Source organism: Leptopilina boulardi, unplaced genomic scaffold, assembly GCF_019393585.1.
Source record: "Leptopilina boulardi isolate dan_hultmark-lab unplaced genomic scaffold, ZJU_Lbou_2.1 LbouV2_371, whole genome shotgun sequence".
Classification (NCBI taxonomy): domain Eukaryota; kingdom Metazoa; phylum Arthropoda; class Insecta; order Hymenoptera; family Figitidae; genus Leptopilina; species Leptopilina boulardi.
This window is the reverse complement of record NW_026137942.1, coordinates 4,209,259-4,228,972: the sequence shown is the minus strand read 5'-3', so window position 1 is coordinate 4,228,972 and position 19,714 is coordinate 4,209,259. Positions and strand designations below refer to the sequence as shown.

General features: G+C 24.9%; 1 protein-coding gene across 1 annotated transcript; it reads right to left on the bottom strand.

Annotated features, from left to right (window-relative positions):
- On the bottom strand, window positions 1-18,215 carry LOC127287600 (protein Pixie). The gene is made up of 9 exons (XM_051314608.1): window positions 18,012-18,215; window positions 10,335-10,582; window positions 7,804-8,019; window positions 7,288-7,495; window positions 5,999-6,185; window positions 1,369-1,775; window positions 931-1,243; window positions 516-750; window positions 1-209 (listed from the first exon to the last, which is right to left on the bottom strand). Exons 2-9 carry the CDS (start codon window positions 10,545-10,547, stop codon window positions 162-164), a joined length of 1,827 nt encoding a protein of 608 aa, XP_051170565.1. The 5' UTR covers window positions 10,548-10,582; window positions 18,012-18,215; the 3' UTR covers window positions 1-161.
- Window positions 18,216-19,714: the final 1,499 nt, after the last annotated feature.

Here is a 19,714-nt window from a genome sequence, read left to right as displayed (position 1 = left end):
TTTTTATAAAGTGGTAAAGATTTATTAAATTCATGCGTACAGTATGATTATTTAATTTTTTCTTTTTGATGTTTAAATTTTATAATTAAAATCCGTCATTAAACTGAAAGATTACAAATTCATAGAACAGATCTTCCACTTTTCAAATTACTATTCCAGAATCATTCTTCCAGGAAGAAGTATTGTCCGGCTCTCTTTTGTTCCAGGTCCTATTAAAAGCATAATAGTATTAATTTAAAAAAAAAAAGGAACGAAAAAAATTCTAAAACAATGGAGAATCATGTTTAAAATTATTTTTATGATGTAGAGAAGTCTAATGTGACACACTCGACTCATTTTTTATCAAAATTTTGAGTTTAAATAACAAAGTAAGAATAAGGTGATTTCATATTAAAGCCAAAATTGTAAAAATAGCATAAAGTCATTTACTTTTACAGAATTATGAATTTGAATTAAAAAAAAAATCTTACGCTACATCATTAATCATATTAAAGTAGATGAAAAAATAAAAATACCTTAACCGATTGATTTTTATTGATTCGTGGTCTGAAATTATTAGGATCTCTTCTAAAAGTAATTCCTAAAAGTTCCAAAAATCTGTTCATTCCATTTAATAAAGATTGTGGACTGTGTGCAACTGTGCATAAAGATGGAGTTCCAGAAAAAACAATCACCCTATCAGCAAGATAAGTCGCCATAATAAAGTCATGTTCCACAACAAATCCAGTTTTCTTTGAATGAAGAACAAATCTAAAGATAACAGAAATTAAGAACATGTACTTTTTTAAAATCAATCATTGTCTTTAGTTAAAAATCATTGATAATAATTAAAAAAAAAATTATTTCAAACTTTTAGCACAAAAATTAATTAACACAGTAATTCTTTTAACAGAATTATCACATTAATTTAAAATCAAATAATTTACATACCGTTTAATTACTTTTGCTGCAACTAAACGTTGTTCTGAATCTAAATAAGCTGATGGTTCATCAATTAAATAAACATCAGCAGGTTTACCCAAACAAAGTGCCATAGCAACACGTTGTAATTCCCCTCCCGACAAATTTTGAACTTCCTGATCCATAATATCGTCAATTCTTAACGGTTTCATCACATCCGTTATAAATTGAGGATGCAAGTATGCATCCCTTATTTTTTCATGTAATAGTTGTCTAACAATACCCTGTGATTTGGGACTGATTTTTTGCGGTTTATAACTTATATGAAGTTGAGGAATACTATCTGTAAATTAATTAAATATAAATTTATAAATTATAATATTTTATTGTTTAGAAAATTGCTCTCATCTCCGTAAAAGAATGTATTTAGTTTTAAAATAAACGAATAGAAAACAAAAAAAAACCCACCATTTCCCTCATCTGGAGATAAATTGCCAGCAAGCATTCTTATAAATGTAGTTTTTCCAGTTCCATTTTCGCCTAATAAAACAATTATTTCAGAATCAGTAAATTGTCCTCTTTCAACAACAAGAGAAAAAGATTCCATTGTTTTTTTCATAGCTGGATATTCATAATGATTCATGCGTTTCACTTCTTCTTCAGTGGCACTTTCAGCCACTTTAAATACAAGTGATTCTTCTCTAAAACGCAAATTTTCAGTTGGAACGAATCCATCGAGGAAAATATTAATACCTTCTCGAACGGAGAAAGGCATTGTTACAACGCCATAGGCGCCAGGAACGCCATACAAACAACATATAAAATCCGACAAGTAATCCAACACTGACAAATCATGTTCCACAACAATGATGAATCTAATAATTAACAATAATAAAATATTAAAGGCCAGTTTCATCAAACTTAAGGCGTATGAATTTTCTCTACAATTCGTTAGTAAAAATTTACAAAATATCGAAATAACGTCGAATTTTATATCAAATTTTTAACAAACCAAATCCCGACTAAATTTTCTTTTTAAAAATTCATTTTAATTAAAACTATTTGTGTCATTTTAGGTAAATTTAAACAAATGTTTGCGCTTAATTTATATTTAGTAAGTATTTTAGTATTTTTCTTTAAACAGGGTGGCCTCGAAAAATCTCATATTCAAAATTTCTCGATTTTTCCCTAACTAATTTTTCTTTTTCCATGATTAACAATTTTTTGAGCAATTTAAAACTTTAAATTGTTTAAATTTTTATATTGTTTTTTAAGTAACAATTTTCCTATTATAAAAAAATCATACCAAAGCGTAACGCTTTTTAGTAAAACTAATAAAATCAATTATTCGAATATAATATCAACATAAATATAACATAAAAACATCATTAGACTACTGTTTTATTAATACAAAATAATTTAATGATTAAAAAACAATTATCAGCGAGCTAAAGCGCGCGAATGTCTCGTATTAATAAAAGGAGAACAGATAAAATGATTAAAACAGGGTGCGCAGTGGAGCAGAAGCTTAAAAACGTGCCTAAAACCGCAAAACATTCTTCGATTTATACAAAACTTGGTAACTATACGTTTTTGGGGGCGCTGATTATGAATTTGAAGTCAGTTTTTAAAAATTCAAAATGGCGCATCTAAATGGCGGATTAATTTTTAAAAAATTAATGAATTTTTATAAAAATTTCAGGCTTTGCACTCATTAGTCAGTAAAAAAATAGTAGCAAAAAGTAGCCTGAAAAGTAAAAAAAGTAGCCTACGGAAAAAATTAAAAATATGTGTAGTTTATATATTAAATTGTATTTAATTTTAAAAAATTAAATTTCAACACTTAATACTTAGTTTTTAGGGTATAAAAAATTAAAATTATACCATAAAAGTAAAGATTTTTCGAACATTTAAATGGCAATAGAGGTAATTACAAATTTTTGGCTCAATCCATTATATTTTATATCAAAAGTCGTTAAGGCCTAATTTTTTAAAAAATAGATACTTTCCGAAATGATTCTGGATGATATTTAGAGAACGAAATAAAAACAATTAAGTCAAAATTTTTATTATTTATCTTGAAATATGAGTTTAAAATGGAGAAGATATGGAAAACTCACTTTTTCAGCAATTAGAAAGATTATTAAAAATATAGACAACTCTTTTAAAATGTACAATGTATTACTGGCTCTTGTTCAGAATTAAGGGGGTGTCCTGAATTAGAAAGCATAAAAAGCTGTTTTTTGATAATTTTTTTTTAAAGGGAAAAGAAAATCTCAACCTAGTTAAACCTAAGGTACATTTTTATGGATGTTTGAAGAGTGTTAAAAAAATTTTAACCACATGATTCGATGAAATGTTAAGGAGTTATCAGCCTATTCCGAGAGCGCCTTGAAAATTCAGTATCCAATTGGCGGGAAAGATACAGATCGCAATTCTTGACCAAAAAAAAGCAAAAAATTTATTTCCAATTTTTACATATGTAGTTTCTAGTTGAACCTATAAAAACACGTAAAAGTCGTGAAATAATAATTTTTATTGAAGTTTATTGAAGAAAAAAATGTATTTTTTAGACAAAAAAAATCACTTTAAAGTGTTATAAAATCTTCTGAAAAAGGATTTTGAACCATGTTTAAGGTTCAACTAGAAGAGAATATTATACTGAAGAGAATAAGCCTTGAACCGATCCAATCTGTCGATAAATTTTTTTGCTATCTTTCCCGCCAATTAGATACTGCATTTTAAAGGCGCTCTCGGATAACTCTTTAACAGTTCAGTTCAGTTCCCTTAATTAATTTATTATCTTTTATTGATTACACAGCCTTAGAAAAAAAATTAATTTTGTCCGTCGAAATAGACTAGTCATTCTTACATCTTAGTTCTTAGAGATAATCGCAAAAATCTGATAAAAATCCTGAATTAGGGACAAAGATAATTTTTTGCCGAAACACTACGATATTGTATTTCCATGTACATTGTACTTTTTTCCACTGAATTCGAATTCGAAGTCAGAATTGAGAGATTAGCTTAAATTTTGGAGATAATGCCAAAAAACTGATTTTCAGTTTTCTTGAATGTTTTGTTTATTGAGTTTTTTGCAATTATCTCAAAACATTTCAGCAAATCTAACAATTCTAACTTTGGATTCGGAATCAGTGACTAAAAATACATGGAATTACACTATCGCAGTGTCATACAAAATTTTTTTCACTTTTTGATTTTTTTTTTCTTTTTTAAGCAGTTTTTTGAGTTTATCTCAAAAATAAGAGCCAACTTTTAAATTCTGACCCCGGATTCGGATTCAGCGACCCAAAATACGTAAGAATGACTAGTCTATTTTGCCGGACAAAATTTTTTTTGTAGGGGTTTGTTAATTAAGTAAAAAAATGAAAATAATAGATAAAATATGTTTTCAAAGTTGGTCTGTGAAAGTAAGTAAGTTTAAACAGCACACAAAAATTACACAAAAATTGGATCTATAAGGTGCTAAATATCTTGCGGTTACTTTAACCTAGCGCATTAACATTTATGTAAAACTGTGAAAAATAGCCGGTTATCTATGTATATTTCGGTGGTGGGGATAAATCACTCTATTTTCTTAATTTCTAGTTTTTTATTTATCTAGTTTATTTTTATTTTTATTTAGATATTTATTTTTATCTAGTTTTTTTATTTTCTTCTAATTTCTAGAAAATCTTAAAATCTTTAAATTTTTAATTAATATTTATTTAGGCATATTTGAAATTTAAAGAACTGATTTAATACCAATTTTTCACAGTTTTTCATAAATTTAAATGGGTTAAAGTAACCGCAAGATATTCAGAACTTTATAGATCCAATTTTTGTGTGCTATTTTAAATTACTTAAAACCATATACAGGTTTTGAACTTATTAGTCGGCAAAAAAGTAACAAAAAGTTGTCTAAATAGTGAAAAAGTAGCTTTTAGTAGCCTAAGGTTGAAAAAAGTAGCCAAAAAATAGCCAACCATCAAAAAAGTAGCAAATAGTAGCTTTTAGTCGAAGAGTGCGAAGCCTGTAAAAATGAGTTTTAGGGGTTTTTTAGGTAGCTGATTACGAATTTGAATGTCACTTCAGGTGACACCATAACCAAAAAATTTTTTATTATTTTACAAAGACGCCTGATTGATCAAAACCGTGAAAGACATTTTCGAATATTTTACTTAAAAAAGTAACCAATTTCGTGAAATAATAATTATTAATGTAATAATAAATAAAATAAATAATTTTATTTCTACTAGTTAGTTTTTCAATTTTTTAATTAAACTCACTGGAAGAAGGAAGAGTAATTATGATTTTTAAATAAATATTTAATAAATACGATTTTTTTTTTCAAAATACATTGAGCGTTATATCCGAAGAATATAAACTTATTGCTCAGGCGTAAATGTTTTAGAATGTAATTGAGCATCTTGCAAATTTTTGCAAACTTGCATTGCATGCTTCCATCGGTTATACTGTAGAATGATAATTAGTGACGCAAAAAACCGCCTTACTTCAAGATTTGTTAAAAATAATTGAATTTTTACAATTTTTGGCCGCCATATTAGATCCGCCATTTTGAATTTTCATAAATCTGACTTCAAATTTATAATCAACGACCAAAAAACTTTTTTGGTATTAATAACTGTAATATTAGTTGAATAGAATAGAAAATCCAATAGAGGGTTGTGTAATTTAATTGGAGTAATTGAATAAAAATACATCTAAATCAAAAAAGGGACAAATTCGGGCAAGTTTTGTTTGTGGGATTAGTTTCAGGGATGTTTAATAATTAATTTTTAAAACAATTAAGCCGGATTTATAACTTTTTAAATTATTTTTTAAAAAGTTTATACTTGATTTTTTAAACATTTTCATGTATTTCTTAGTTAAATAGTTTTTTTTTAATTATTGATATTATTAATTATAAATTATGCAAATGTATTCCATTACTTTCCATAAGACGACTCCAATTTAGAAAATTAAAAAATAATAAAATTTGAGTTTTATATAGTATTTTTACGAGCGCGATACTGTAGAAGGATAAGATTTTCTTGCAGATCTCTATAAAATGTGTTTTTTTAACTTAAAAACTTACTTGTCTGGATGTATAAGGGATCTGATAGTCACAGCAGCATTTAGTCGCTGTTTAACATCCAAATATGACGATGGTTCGTCAAACATGAATATATCTCCATCTTGAATGCACACCATAGCGCAAGCAAATCTTTGCAATTCACCTCCAGAGAGTGCATCAATTGCTCTGTCTCTTATGTGCAATAAATCTGTCAATATTAAATACACATCATAAATTCATTAAAACGATGCAATAAAAAAAGACACACATGAACAATGTCTAAAACTATTTTGGTAAAATTTTATTACTTACTTTTAGTCCAATTTTTATTTTTTAAAATTATTATTTAACAGAAATACCATTTAATTTTATTTTTATATTACAGAATTATTAAACGAATTATTATTTTACACAATTTTTTTCATCGAATTAGAATTTTACAGAATTATTATTTGCTCGAATTTTCATTAGATAGAATAGTGATTTAAAAGAATTTTTATTTTACAGAATGAATATTAAAATTCATATTTCAAAATTCAGTCAAATTTTTATTTGTTTGAATTTAGTTTTGACAGAATACTTAAAACGATCAATTTTTATTTTACAGAACTTTCATTTCTCCGAATCAATATCAGGTAGAAAAATTTGGGCGCCAATTTTAAAATTGACCAATTTTATTTAATATTCATCAATTCGACAAAATTATGATTGGTTAATTTTTAATTTTGTGCTCAAATTTTTCTGCCTGATATTTATTCGGAGAAATGAAAGTTCTGTAAGATAAAAAATTAGTCTTTTTAAAAATTCCATCAAATGTAAATTCGAACAAATGAAAATTCGACTAGAAATTAATTATTTCCAATATTGATTCTGTAAAATAATTCTTTTAAATGACAATTCTGTTTAATAAAAATTCGAGCAAATAATAATTCTGTCAAATTCAAATTCGATGTAATAAAAATTCTATAAAACTAAAATTCATTTAAGTAGAAATACTTTTAAATTGGAATACGGTTAAATAAAATTTCTGTTAAATAATAATTTGAAAAAAGAAAAATTTGAATAAAAGAACATTCCAATTGTGAGTAATGAAATTCAGTCAAATTAAAATTCTTACAAATTTATTTTAAACCTTATTCATGTGTCTCATAACAAATAAAAAATATCAATATTATTTAAATTTTTGTCACTAGACTTCTTTAGAATTATTTAAGAAATCTAGTGACAAAATGTTGAGGCAAATATGACGCCAACTGTGTAAAAAATTTTCTCACTTCTTCTTTTTCATAAAAAAAAATTATATTTCTCACCAAGCATTTTGCAAATTTCAATTTGACTATTTGTTTCATCTTTCTTGTCTAACAATTGTTGAACAGTTCCTCGAACAGCTTTTGGAATCTGATCAACGTATTGTGGTTTAATAAGAGCCTTCAAATCATCTTCGAGAATTTTTGTGAAATAATTTTGCAATTCACTGCCCCTGAAATGACTCAGAATTTCTGTCCAATCAGGAGGATTCTGTTAATATAGAATTTTTATTAATAAATAAATTATAGAACGAGGCAAAATTAGCAGTTCACTAATAGAATCATATTAAAAACATGTCTCAATTTTTCAATAGATATTTCAACAAATAATAAAACCTAAACAAAATACTAAGAATTTAATAAAAAATAGTTTTTATTCTTTTCATATTTTTTTGTTGAAATACTTTTGTAAAAAAAAGAAAGGAATATTATTTGTTTTTTTATGATTTTTTTTAAGATAACTTAAAAATTCTTATTAATATTGTATAAATTTTAGAGAAAAATTAAAATTAAACTTACAGTAAATTGACCTAAATTAGGTTTCTGCTTTCCGGCCAATATTTTAAGAGCAGTAGATTTACCAATTCCATTAGTACCAACTAAACCAAGAACTTCACCAGGTCGAGGTATTGGCAATCTGTGTAATTTGAAGGAATTTTTGGAATACCGATGGGTAGTTTCCTTTTCTAAATTACTTGGTAGATTTATAATTGATATAGCTTCAAATGGACATTTCTTTAAACAAAAATAATCAATATAAAAATTTAATTTAATTAGATTGTGCATAGAATAAATGAGAGGTTAAATATTATTTTTCTTAACTTATATATTATACAAATATTGAAACTCAAAAATAAAGTGATATAAATTACGGGACGCACGAATATTCCCCACATTAGACATGTCGGAATTTTTGTCATTTCTAAATAAAAATTATTGAATTCTTATTTAATATAATTTTATAAAGTCGTTTTTATAATGAGCCACATTTTCATAAGGAACAACTTTTTGTTAATTAAATTCTGATTTAATAGAATTTTTATTTAAATTAACTTGAAGTATATGAATTATCTAGAATTACTTTAAATTATCTCGAATAATTATGAATTATCTTGAATTAACTTAAAGTATATGAATTATCCTGAATTATCTCGAATTACTCTGAATTATCTCGAATTACTATGAATTATTTTGAATTATCTCGAATTACTATGAATTAACTTGAAGTATATGAATTATCCTGAATTACTATGAATTATTTTGAATTATTTTGAACTAATTTGAATGATCTTAAATTACTATGAATTATCTCGAATTACAATGAATTATCTCGAATTACTATGAATAATTTTGAATTACAATGAATTATCTCGAATTACTCTGAATTATCTCGAATTACTATGAATTATTTTGAATTACTTTGAATTATCTCGAATTACTATGAATTAACTTGAAGTATATGAATTATCCTGAATTACTATGAATTATTTTGAATTATCTTGAACTAATTTGAATTATCTTTAATTACTTTGAATTATCTCGAATAATTATGAATTATCTTGAATTAACTTGAAGTATATGAATTATGTCAAATTACAATGAATTATCCTGAATTATCTTGAATTATCTGAAGTATCATGAATTATTTTGAAGTATGAAGTAGGTGTTCACCAAATTGTTATTTAATAGAAATTTTATTTAGCTAAATTTTTAAGTGAGATTATTTCTATTTCACCGAGATTCTTTTTGACAAAACTTTCACTTGTCCGAATTGTCATTTGATAAAACTGTTATGGAGGATAAAGGCACTAACATAACCTCAAAACTGAAAAATTGTTTTTAGCGCAATCAAAAATTTAATAAACATTAATGTCAAGCAATTTTAAAAGATTTAATAATAGATTTTTTGAAAAAAAATTTTATGTTCAATTGAAACGTTTTGTTCGCGTTAAAAATCATTTTTCAGTTTTAAGGCCATGTAATAGCCTTCCTATCCTCCTTAAATTGTCGTATTTACCCTTAATAAAATTTTTGCATATCCGATTATTCACACGGCAGTAACATTTCAGCGGGAGTTTTAAAATTCACCAATAAAAAAACTATCAAAAAAATTGTGATTGGTCGGTTTTAAATCTACCGCTAAAATATTTCAGTCAGATGTATGATCGGATATATAAAGGCCTTAGCAGAATAGAAACGTAACCGGAATTGTAACCGCAAACGCAACCGGAATAATGAGTTGGAGAAGGACAAACAATATGTCTATCCTTCTCTATCTCATTCTTCTGGTTGCGTTTGCGATTACGTTTCTATTCTACTCAGGCCTTAAAAGTTTTATTAAATGACAATTCGAACAAGTGAAAATTCGGTCAAATAAAGTTTCGATGAAATAGAAATTTTCTCACTTAAAAATTCAGTTAAATAGAATTTCTGTTAAATTGTACATTCAGTTAATGAAAATATTATCAAGTGAATATTCGGATAAATAGAAATTTTATAAAAGAACAATTTGAATAAATAAACATTCTTTTTATGAAAGTTTAGCTAGACACTAATTCTGTTAAATGGAAATTGGATTATTTGAAAATCCAATGTATTAGAAAATCTGTTTTACAAAATTTCAGTTAAATATAAATTTTATTAAATCAAAATTTAGTTAAATATAAATTCTTCAATAGGAAAATTAATCTCATTATAAAATTCACTTTATAAAATTCTGTTAAATAAAAATTTAATAATTTTTAATTCAATATCGCAAAAATTTTGACACGCCTAATTTAATGTGAAAATGATCAGTTCTGAATTAACATTTTTTTATTCTTGTTTATTTATTTTGTCACTTTCCTCAATCCATAAGTTCCTAAATTTTATTATTATTATTTATTATTTAATTATTATTATTATTATAAAAATACTAAAAACCATTTAAATATAATGAAGGAGGGAAATGTGACAGAATCAAATTTTTTCATTTTTATAACTGGTTTTCATTTTACTTATTGTGTAAGAAAAACATTCTTATTAAAAAATATAAGAATAAAGAAACTTACTTTCACACAAATACCACATCCAATGCAAAGCTCTTCAGAAATCGAAGCTATTTTACTGTTCGGTGTTACTTCAATACAAAGCTTTCCCATTCTTACCACAGGGCAAGAACGTTTACATTCTTGTCTACAACGCTTAGGTTTGCATTTATCAGAATTGACTATCGCAATTCTAGTTAACCGATCGGTTTCTTCCATTGCCCTTTTTGGTGGCATGGTTGTTGATTGTTATTTTTATCCTTCAGCAATAACTAAAATAAATAGCGTCATTAAATTTAAAACAATTGAAAATAATTTTTATAATTATTTTCAACTTTTTATATATAGATCAAATTCATTTCAAATCAGACAGGCTAAACATCGTCGGAGCTGAAAATTAATTTTTTCTCCGAAATTTTTTTTAAAACTTTTTAGACGACACGTAGTTTTTTTTTGGCTGAAAAATTATTATTTTTTTTAAATTTAATTAACTTAAATACTATTGATTCGCATATAAAATTGAAAATTAATTTTTTGTCACGTTAGGTCTCTTTTCTCGTGGAACGTCACATTTATATCCGTCATGTTGGATCCGGCATTTTTTAAGTTTTAAAATAAATTTTAGACACGTAATTTGCAATACCGGAAACCCCAGAAAAACAAGCCGCAAAATAATTAATTCAATTTTGAAAATTTTTGACGACATTTTGAATTTTTGAAATTCAACTTTCGATTCGTCAATAGAAACGTTAAAAATTTCAAAGTGACAAGTTTCAAATAAATTCGGTTATGGAAATCGATTTCAACAAAGGGCTCTCTATCCCAGCTATTTTTAATGTTTGAGATAGCGATTATATTCTAAATAAGTTTCAGCGCAATTGTAATTAACTTTTCAGTTTTGGGGCTTAATGTTGAAGGTTTAAGCTTTCATTTAAGCCCTTGTAGAGATTTTTATCACGTTCCGTTTTCATTTTACAGTGCTTCAAAAAGTGCTAAAAAAAAGCGATTTTTGGACACTTTAATCTCGTTTTTTATGGAACTGACCGAATGAAAATTTTTTTTTGTATATTCTTATTCAGTGAGATCTAAATTTTCAATAAACACAAAAAATTATATAATAATAATATAAAGTTGTATATTGATTCAAAAATTGTATACAAATACAAAAAATTTATGATGAGAAAAAAGATGCGCCAGAAAATTTCGTACAAGATAGTAATTTGAAAAAAATTTATTTTAAAAAATTTATTTTTAAGGTACCAGGGGCCAACGAATACCTATTAAATATTAATTATAAAAACACAGGCCTCGAATCAACTTAAAGACACAAAAAAGTCGTTTAGTCGATTTATATTCCAAAAAAAAGTGGATTTGTTTTTTATTTTAACAAAAATAGTTTACTGATTTTTAAATAAAAATTTTTTATTTAATAATAATCCTTTTCGAAGGGTTAAAGTTGAAATCTTTAGAAATAATTAAATTTCAACAGATATATTGTTAATTTTCAAACAATTATTAAATTTAACAGAACTAAAAATAATTTATCAAACAATTTTTGGAAAACATTTTTTAAATTTAATTGAATTTTCAAAGATTTAAAATTGAGATTTTTGAAATTAATTGAAACTTTAAGTGTTTTGTAATTAAAATTTTAGATGATTTCACTAAAAATTTATTAGAAAATGCGGACAAAATACAATAATTTGAAAATCATTTTTAATTGAAAAATGGTTTCAGATACTTGAAATTTCAAAGAATATTATTAAAATAGTTAAAAATAATTGAATTTCCTTAGAGTTATAATTGAAATTATTAAATTTAAAAAAAAAAATTTTCGATGGAAAATTTTAGAAATAATTAAATTTTAGATGCTTTTAAATTCAAATTATTGAAAATTCAATTAATTTTGAATTCAAATTTTTGAGAATAATGAAATTTTATTTGATTTTAAATTTGGAAAATAATTGAATTTTAGTTCATTTTGAATTGCAAATTTTGGGAAATAATTGAATTTTAATTGAAATTTTGGATAATTAATTTTGAATAGAAATTTTAGAAAATAATTGAATTTTATTTCATTTTAAATTGAAAACTTGGCAAATAATTAAATTTTAAATTGAAAATTTTTGATAATTATTGGATTTTTAATTGATTTTGAATTAAAATTTCTTGTAATAATTGAATTTTAGTTTATTTTGAATTGAAATTTTTAAAAAATAATGCAATTTTATTGTGATATTTTTTTTTTAAATTATAAACAATTGTTAAATTTCATAAAAATTTTAATTGAAAAATAATTTTGATATAATTGAATTTGTGATGTATTTCATTAAAATAATTAAAAATAATGAATTTAGTGAAGAATCATTTTAGTTCAAAATTTGTTAAATAATTGAATTGAAGAAGATCTGAAGAAGATCTACATTTTATACTTAAAAAATGTATTTTATTTACATTTTTTTTTTCAAATGTATAAAAAAAATGTCGCATTTCATTAAAATAAATCGATAAAAGTCGTATTTTAAAAAAAAAAGTCGGAAAAAGTCGTATAATCCGAGGCTTGTAAACATATAATTTTCATTATTATCATTTAATATGTAATAATATTCTAATAAATTAAATTATTATTCATAATATTAATCTTTAATTTCTTTATAACAAACAATTAAATACTCAATTTGGCGCGCTTGCGCGCGTTTAATTTTGCTTGTTTTAAATAAACACGACATTATCATTTTTCTATAACCCACTCGAATGAAACCCCAATAAACCTCCAATAAACCCTTGAGTTTTAAAAAAACTCAATTGATTTTTAAAAGTCGATTGGGTTTTTTTTTAAATTGTAAAACAGACAAAAATTATTTTTTTAAGGGGAGGCAACACCTTTATTTAGTCATTTTAAAATTTTAATGATCGCCCGATGTTATATAAATATTTTTTTTATTGCATAATTTGGGTCCTAAAAATATAACAGGTGGTCAAAAAAAGAAAATCTTAATTTTTGTTCATTTTAGAATTTGTATTATTTTGAAAAAATAAATTTTTTTTAAAATCCATACGATAGATTCTAAAGAATTATTAAAAGAGTGTTAAAAAAATTGGCGATGAAAAATAATCAAAATTGTGAAAGCAGTGCAGTTTTGAAAAATCTTAATTTTTTCAAAACTGTATACTCTAAAACGGTCAAAAATTAAGATTTTATTTTTTTGACAACTTTGTATAAACGTTCTGCTTGGCCTTAATTTTTCATAATGAAATATGATTCTAAGTTTATAAAAAGGTTGAAAAAACATTGACAACTCCACAATAATTTAAATTTTGATTAATTGAAATTTCACTAGTAATTCTTTTAAAATTCGACATCTTCCACAATTTTTTCATAACGTAAAACATTTTTAGATTCAAAATAATGTCAAAAAAAATTCTTGCCTAATATTGCCTAATCTTCGCTCTATTCGTTAACTTCTTGTTACACTATTTTTTTTAATAAAAAATGCATTTTTTGCAAATTTTGTTTTTTGTTTTTTCAACATTCTGACCACATTTTTGATTCGATCTAAAAACCAAATACGCTAAATTTTTCTTTATTAAAAAACAAAGAAAATGCAGTATAATAAAGATATTTTGCACTGAATACAAACATTTCAATAATGAAATAAGTTTGGGGTAGTTTTCTACCCCACTTAAAGCTTTACGTATGAGCTAGCCATGTTAAGCTTTCTAAAGTAAAGTAAACAAACATTAATTATTATTTAAAGACTGCTTTAAAATTTATTATTAAAAAATTAATGCTAACCTTAAATTTTCTTTTTCTACAAACTTTTTTATTGAAACGTTTTAAATTAAAGTTCTTAATTTAATGCCTAAAATAATAAAATTATTAAATAAAATAACTTGATATAATTACAAGTTTAAATACTACTTTTAAATAAAGTAAAATGTAAAAAAAGAAGAAAAAAAAACTTATATTGTTTGTCTCACAAGACATAAACAGCCATATTTGAAAGCAAAATACCTAATTCATTCCAAAGCCTCATTATTTCTGTTATAATTATATATTTTTAAATATTCACGTCACAATACGTAATCTGCTGTCAAATAATTAGTCATTTCATTGAAAAAATATTATAGAGGTGCATTTGAATTGTAATAAAAATTCGTAAATTAAATTTTCTTTTTATTTCCAAAACCTTTCATTCCCAAACCTTTTTTATTTAATACATAATATTTATTTATTTTTCTACAACTATTATTTTAATAATTTTAACTTTAATTTTTGTTTACATTTTTTTTAAAGATTCATGTTTTCAACTAATAATAAATATCATTGATTCCTTATGGAAGAAAAGTTGTATAACTAAAATTTTTCAAATTCGATTTTTTTAAATAAATTTTTATGTTTTTCGACCTCAGAAATACAAAAATCACATTTTTTAAAAGTGTCGTATATATACGTTTGATTTTTATAAATATTTTAATTATAATTTATTTATTCCATAAAAGCTATAAGGATGAATTTTTTTTTAAATTCTAATACCGAAAAAAAGTTATTTGATTCAAATAATCGATTACTTGATATTATTATCAAATAAATATTTATTTGTACTAAATAATTATTATTTGAGTAAATTAAATGGTATTTATATTAAATTTTAAATCTTGAACTTTCTAAAGATTGCTTTCTCTTTTTCCTTGTTCATTAACTTCTGTTATAATCTGTTACGAACAAGGTTTTATATTCACGCGCAAATTTAAATAACTGCAATGAAAAGTTACAGATCAAATATGTTTTTAAAAAGAAAAAAAAGTAGACATTTTTAAAAAAAATTCCCTACCTTGATTTTCGTATTCTATATTTGTATCAAATACAAAAATTATTGTTTCAAATACAGATTAATTCAAATAAAAATTATTTGGTTGAAGTAAATATTTATTTTTGATAGAGACCGAATTTATTTCAAATCAGGAAGGTTGAATTTTTTCGATGCTCAAAATTTATTTCATGTCCAAAATTTATTTGACTAGAAAAATTTTTTTTTTGTAAAATAATAAAGGTTTTAATTTTTTAAGTCTGAAAAGTCATTTATTTTAAAATTAAGAAAAAAAAACTTTCAAGTCTCATATTTTTTTAGACTAATTGGAATATTTAATTTTTTCTTTTTGGATCTACTCTTCTTCAAAAATCCGATAAGAAAATTAAAAAATATTGATAAATAACAAAATGGCGGCCATTTTAATAAAAACAAAACTTTAAATTGAAATTACTCAAAAACCCCACCATTTTTTTAGCTCAAATTTTTAATGGTAAAATTTCTTCATATTAAAGAATATTTTCGATAAGAATATAACTTGTACCCGATGGAAGTTAAAGAGAAAAAAATATTTTTTTTTTAAACAACACTTTTTCCAAACAATATACTAGGGTAAGTGCATCAATTACGGCGCGTTCATAAAAAATAACTATTATTACTATCATATTTAATTTAACTATTTTAATCTTTTTTTTTGATAGAATTACTAAAAAAGATGCACTTTTAAACAATTATTAATTTAATTATTTGAGATCAAATTTTTTCCCTTGCTGTAATTGAAACATTTTTAAGATTTCCATTGGCTCCAATTATGGTAGGCAAAGTATCTATAAATAATCGATTTTTATAAAGTTAAAATTATTTTTAAATATCTAAATAATATAAGCTTTTAGTTTAATAAGTCTTAAATTGACTTTATACAATAGAAATATTGAATTTTCTATTTCAAAGGTATTTTGACTTGAACCGCGCCGTAATTATAGTGCATTTACCCTAGCTGAAAAAAATCTCAAAAATAAATGTTTTTCCTCTTTAAAAATTCTAAAAAAAATTTCTTGATATTTTTCTTTATCTTGTGTAGTTTTCAATAAATTTCATATTTTTTAAAAAAAAAAGCTTATATGTACATGGAATATCTATTTATATATTTAATTTTTCATATTTTACCCAAAAAAAACGAAAAGAACCATAAATTTTTAAACTTTTTTATGGTTTTTATCATAAAAATCAAATTTTCGGGTAAATTATGAAAAATCAAAGTATGAGACATAAAAAAATGTATTTTGATGCGCTGATTACGAAAATCATAGTGACAATACCCGAAAATTTAATTTCTATGGTAAAAACCATAAAAAAAACTTAAATTTAAGGACTTTTTTTTATGGTTTTCACCATAAAAATCAAATTTTTGGGTATTGTCACTATGATTTTTAAAAAATTTAAAATTTTTTCAAAATATTGAAAAAATTGTTTTCCCATGATCGGACTAAGCTTAAATAAAAACTCGAAAGATACAAAAAATTAAAAAAAAGATATTAACCTTTAAATTAAAAATAATATAGTAAAATTTAATTTTATAATTTTTTGCATGAAATTTTTGAAAATTTGAGTTAAAAACACACATTTTTTTTTTAAATTTTAAATTAATGCATTTTTAAGGAAGTTATGTGCATTCAAAAATAATAAGTGATTAAAATTTTCCAATTTTGAAAAATTCATATCTCGTAAGCGGCTTGATAAAAAAATTTGAAAAAAATCATGAAGCTCTTTTTGGAAGGGTAGTAAAATGGTGAAAAAAAATTTGAGACAAATTGAAGAGGTCAAAAGTCGACGATATATTGGTTTGGCATGGACCGTCCCATATATATTTTTTAAGTTCAGTAATAGTATTTTAGGCAATAAATAAAATAAATTAAAATGAAATTTTTTTTCAAAAAATATTTATAAATTTTTAATGTAAATGACTCTGATTTTAATCATAATTTAAATGTAAATAACCCTTATGATTTAAATTTTAATTTAAAATTCTATTCAATCTCTGCAAACACACAACTTAATACATTTTTTAAAAAAATTATTGTAATGCTAATTAAGTAATCATAAATTGTTCACAAAAAATCTCCATGAGAAAGCAAAGTGTTAATTAAATAAACACAAAAAATTCATACTTTATCTTGGCTGCAGTTTTTAATAAATATTTTTGAAAATAAATTTAAAAACTTTCAATAATTAGTTTTAATATGTATCATATGTACACAAAAATGTATGATATAAGTAATTAAAACAATGATTTCTCTAGAAAGAATAAAATTTTTTAAAAAAATCCATATTTTCTAAAAATAACTATACGCCCTTGTTTGTTTTACTTTTTTAAAATCATATAAAAATGATTTTGAAACGAATCATTTCTTAAATAAACAATTTTCTTTAAACACCAGTTAAAAAATTACAATTTCCGTCTATGATCAACACATTCTATATAGAATTTCTACAAAAAATTTCTAACCTCAAAAATTCGTATTGTAATTTATATTAAAATAATTTAATATAACATTTCAATACACCACAATAATAAAAATAAATTTTTAAGACAATGTAGAATACTTTCTGTGGAATATAACAAAAATGTATGAATACTTTTTAAAAAAAAAATAGTACATATATGTATACATTCACCATCTGTAACCACCCATAGCATCTAAATATACTGAATTTAAAATAAAGTTAAAATATTTATAAATGAATTACAAAATAAGGCTTAATAAGTTTAATATAACTATAGATATTTCCAGTTAAAAATATTGTAGAAAAAAACTTTTTTTTTTCGATTTAAATTAATTTTATGTACATTTATCTTTATGGAGTAAACATATGTTTTCAACATACTTACAAATTAAATTTGCCCACTAGAAGAGGTTTTCAATTAATAACAAATTCAAAATAAACACTATGTTTATGCACTTTTAGTGCACGAACTGTAAAAAATATGACACTTCAATTAAACACGTGCAACATTCTTTGAAAGGATAATAAAATCACCAAAAATCACATTGCATGCTTTGATCTTTGAACATAAAGTGTGTGGACCACCAGGGCGGCATAACATATTTTTAAAGTTTCTGACGTAATATACGTAAAATATGTTGTATATACATACGTATGTAAAGAGGAAGTTCCGAAATGTGACACGATGATGTCGATTACACACTTATCGATTCGCTCCGCTTTTCCGTAAGACAAACAAAGACAAAGATAGTATCTGTCTTTGTCTATCTCTCGCAAAGCGTTCCGGCAATTCACAGCAACTTGGGGTTGGTTTCCATTGTTCCCAGTCCCCACTGGCCAAAATCCCCATTCGCTATTTGTTATAAATCTCTTCAACTACCGCACCCTGCTCTAGTGAAAATTATGTAACTTTATAGTAACTTTTAATTTTAACAATAAAGTCATTAAATTTTTACTAGAGGTGCGGTAGTTGACGAGAATTATGACAAATGGCGAGTGGGGACAATGGAAACCAACCCAAAGTTCCATGCGCTCACAACCCATCTCTGGTTCCCCCTCGCCATTTGTCATAATTCTTGTCAACAACAGCACCCTGCTCTTTCTAGTGAAACGTTAGTAATTTTATTGTTGAAATTAAAAGTTAGGCTGCAGTCCCATGGCAGCGTTTTGCGTTGCGTTTTGTCACTAGACCCTGAGTGTAAACATAGCAAACATATATCTGCATCTCTTTTACACTCATGGTCTAGTGACAAAACGCAACGCAAAACGCTGCCATGGGACTGCAGCCTTAAGGTACGGTCACACGACTTTTGGAAAAACCATTCTTGTCTTTCTCTCTCCTATTACAGACGCATAAGTTTGTCTCACTCTGCATTTTCCGTCTTTGGGAAATGTAAGAAAATGCAGAGTGAGACAATCTTATGCCTCTGTCTTAGGAGAGAGAAAGACAAGAATGGTTTTTCCAAAAGTCATATGACCGTACCTTTACACGGAAAAACAAGGACACTTCATACTTCCCAATTATACATGTTATCAAAAGTGCGACAAAAATCCCAATTAGGAAACGATCTAGATCTGCATTAGGGTACGGTTACACTATCTCATGCTGCTATTTCAAATGGGTGACATCACACGTTAACGTCATAACGTAACGTTTACGTGCTGATTCTGGACTCAGCTTTAGCATTGCAATGCGAATATTGTGACGTCATTGTAAACTCAGCATAAATGTCGGTTCTACAATGGGCACGTTTGTACGTGAACGTATGACACGTTTCCATAAAGTTGGTTCTACAATAAGCGCGTAGGACGTTGACGTGTACCTACACTGTAAAAAGTATTAAAGGAATTTTCCCTGTTTGAAAGAGGAAACGATTTTTTCCCACTTTTAATGTGTCACTTTTACATAAACAAGTGATTGTACCATATTAAAAATGTCAATATTCCTTGGTTTCGTAAAAGAAAAATTCCCATCTTCTGGATACTTGACATTTTCAACATGGTAAGGTTACGTTTCGGTAATGGAATTTTTCCATCTGCTGTAATTTCGCCATCATTAATCATTTTACCTCATTGAATGTGGGAACG

Bases quoted from the DNA above. Each gene is read 5' to 3' on its own strand.
- LOC127287600 (XM_051314608.1), bottom strand. From the start codon at position 10,547: ATGCCACCAAAAAGGGCAATGGAAGAAACCGATCGGTTAACTAGAATT. The intron at 7,496-7,803 runs GTAAGTTTAATT...CTATATTAACAG, and splicing joins CTAATTTAGGTCAATTTACT to AATCCTCCTGATTGGACAGA. The intron at 1,776-5,998 runs GTAAGTTTTTAA...GTTAATTATTAG, and splicing joins TCCCTTATACATCCAGACAA to ATTCATCATTGTTGTGGAAC.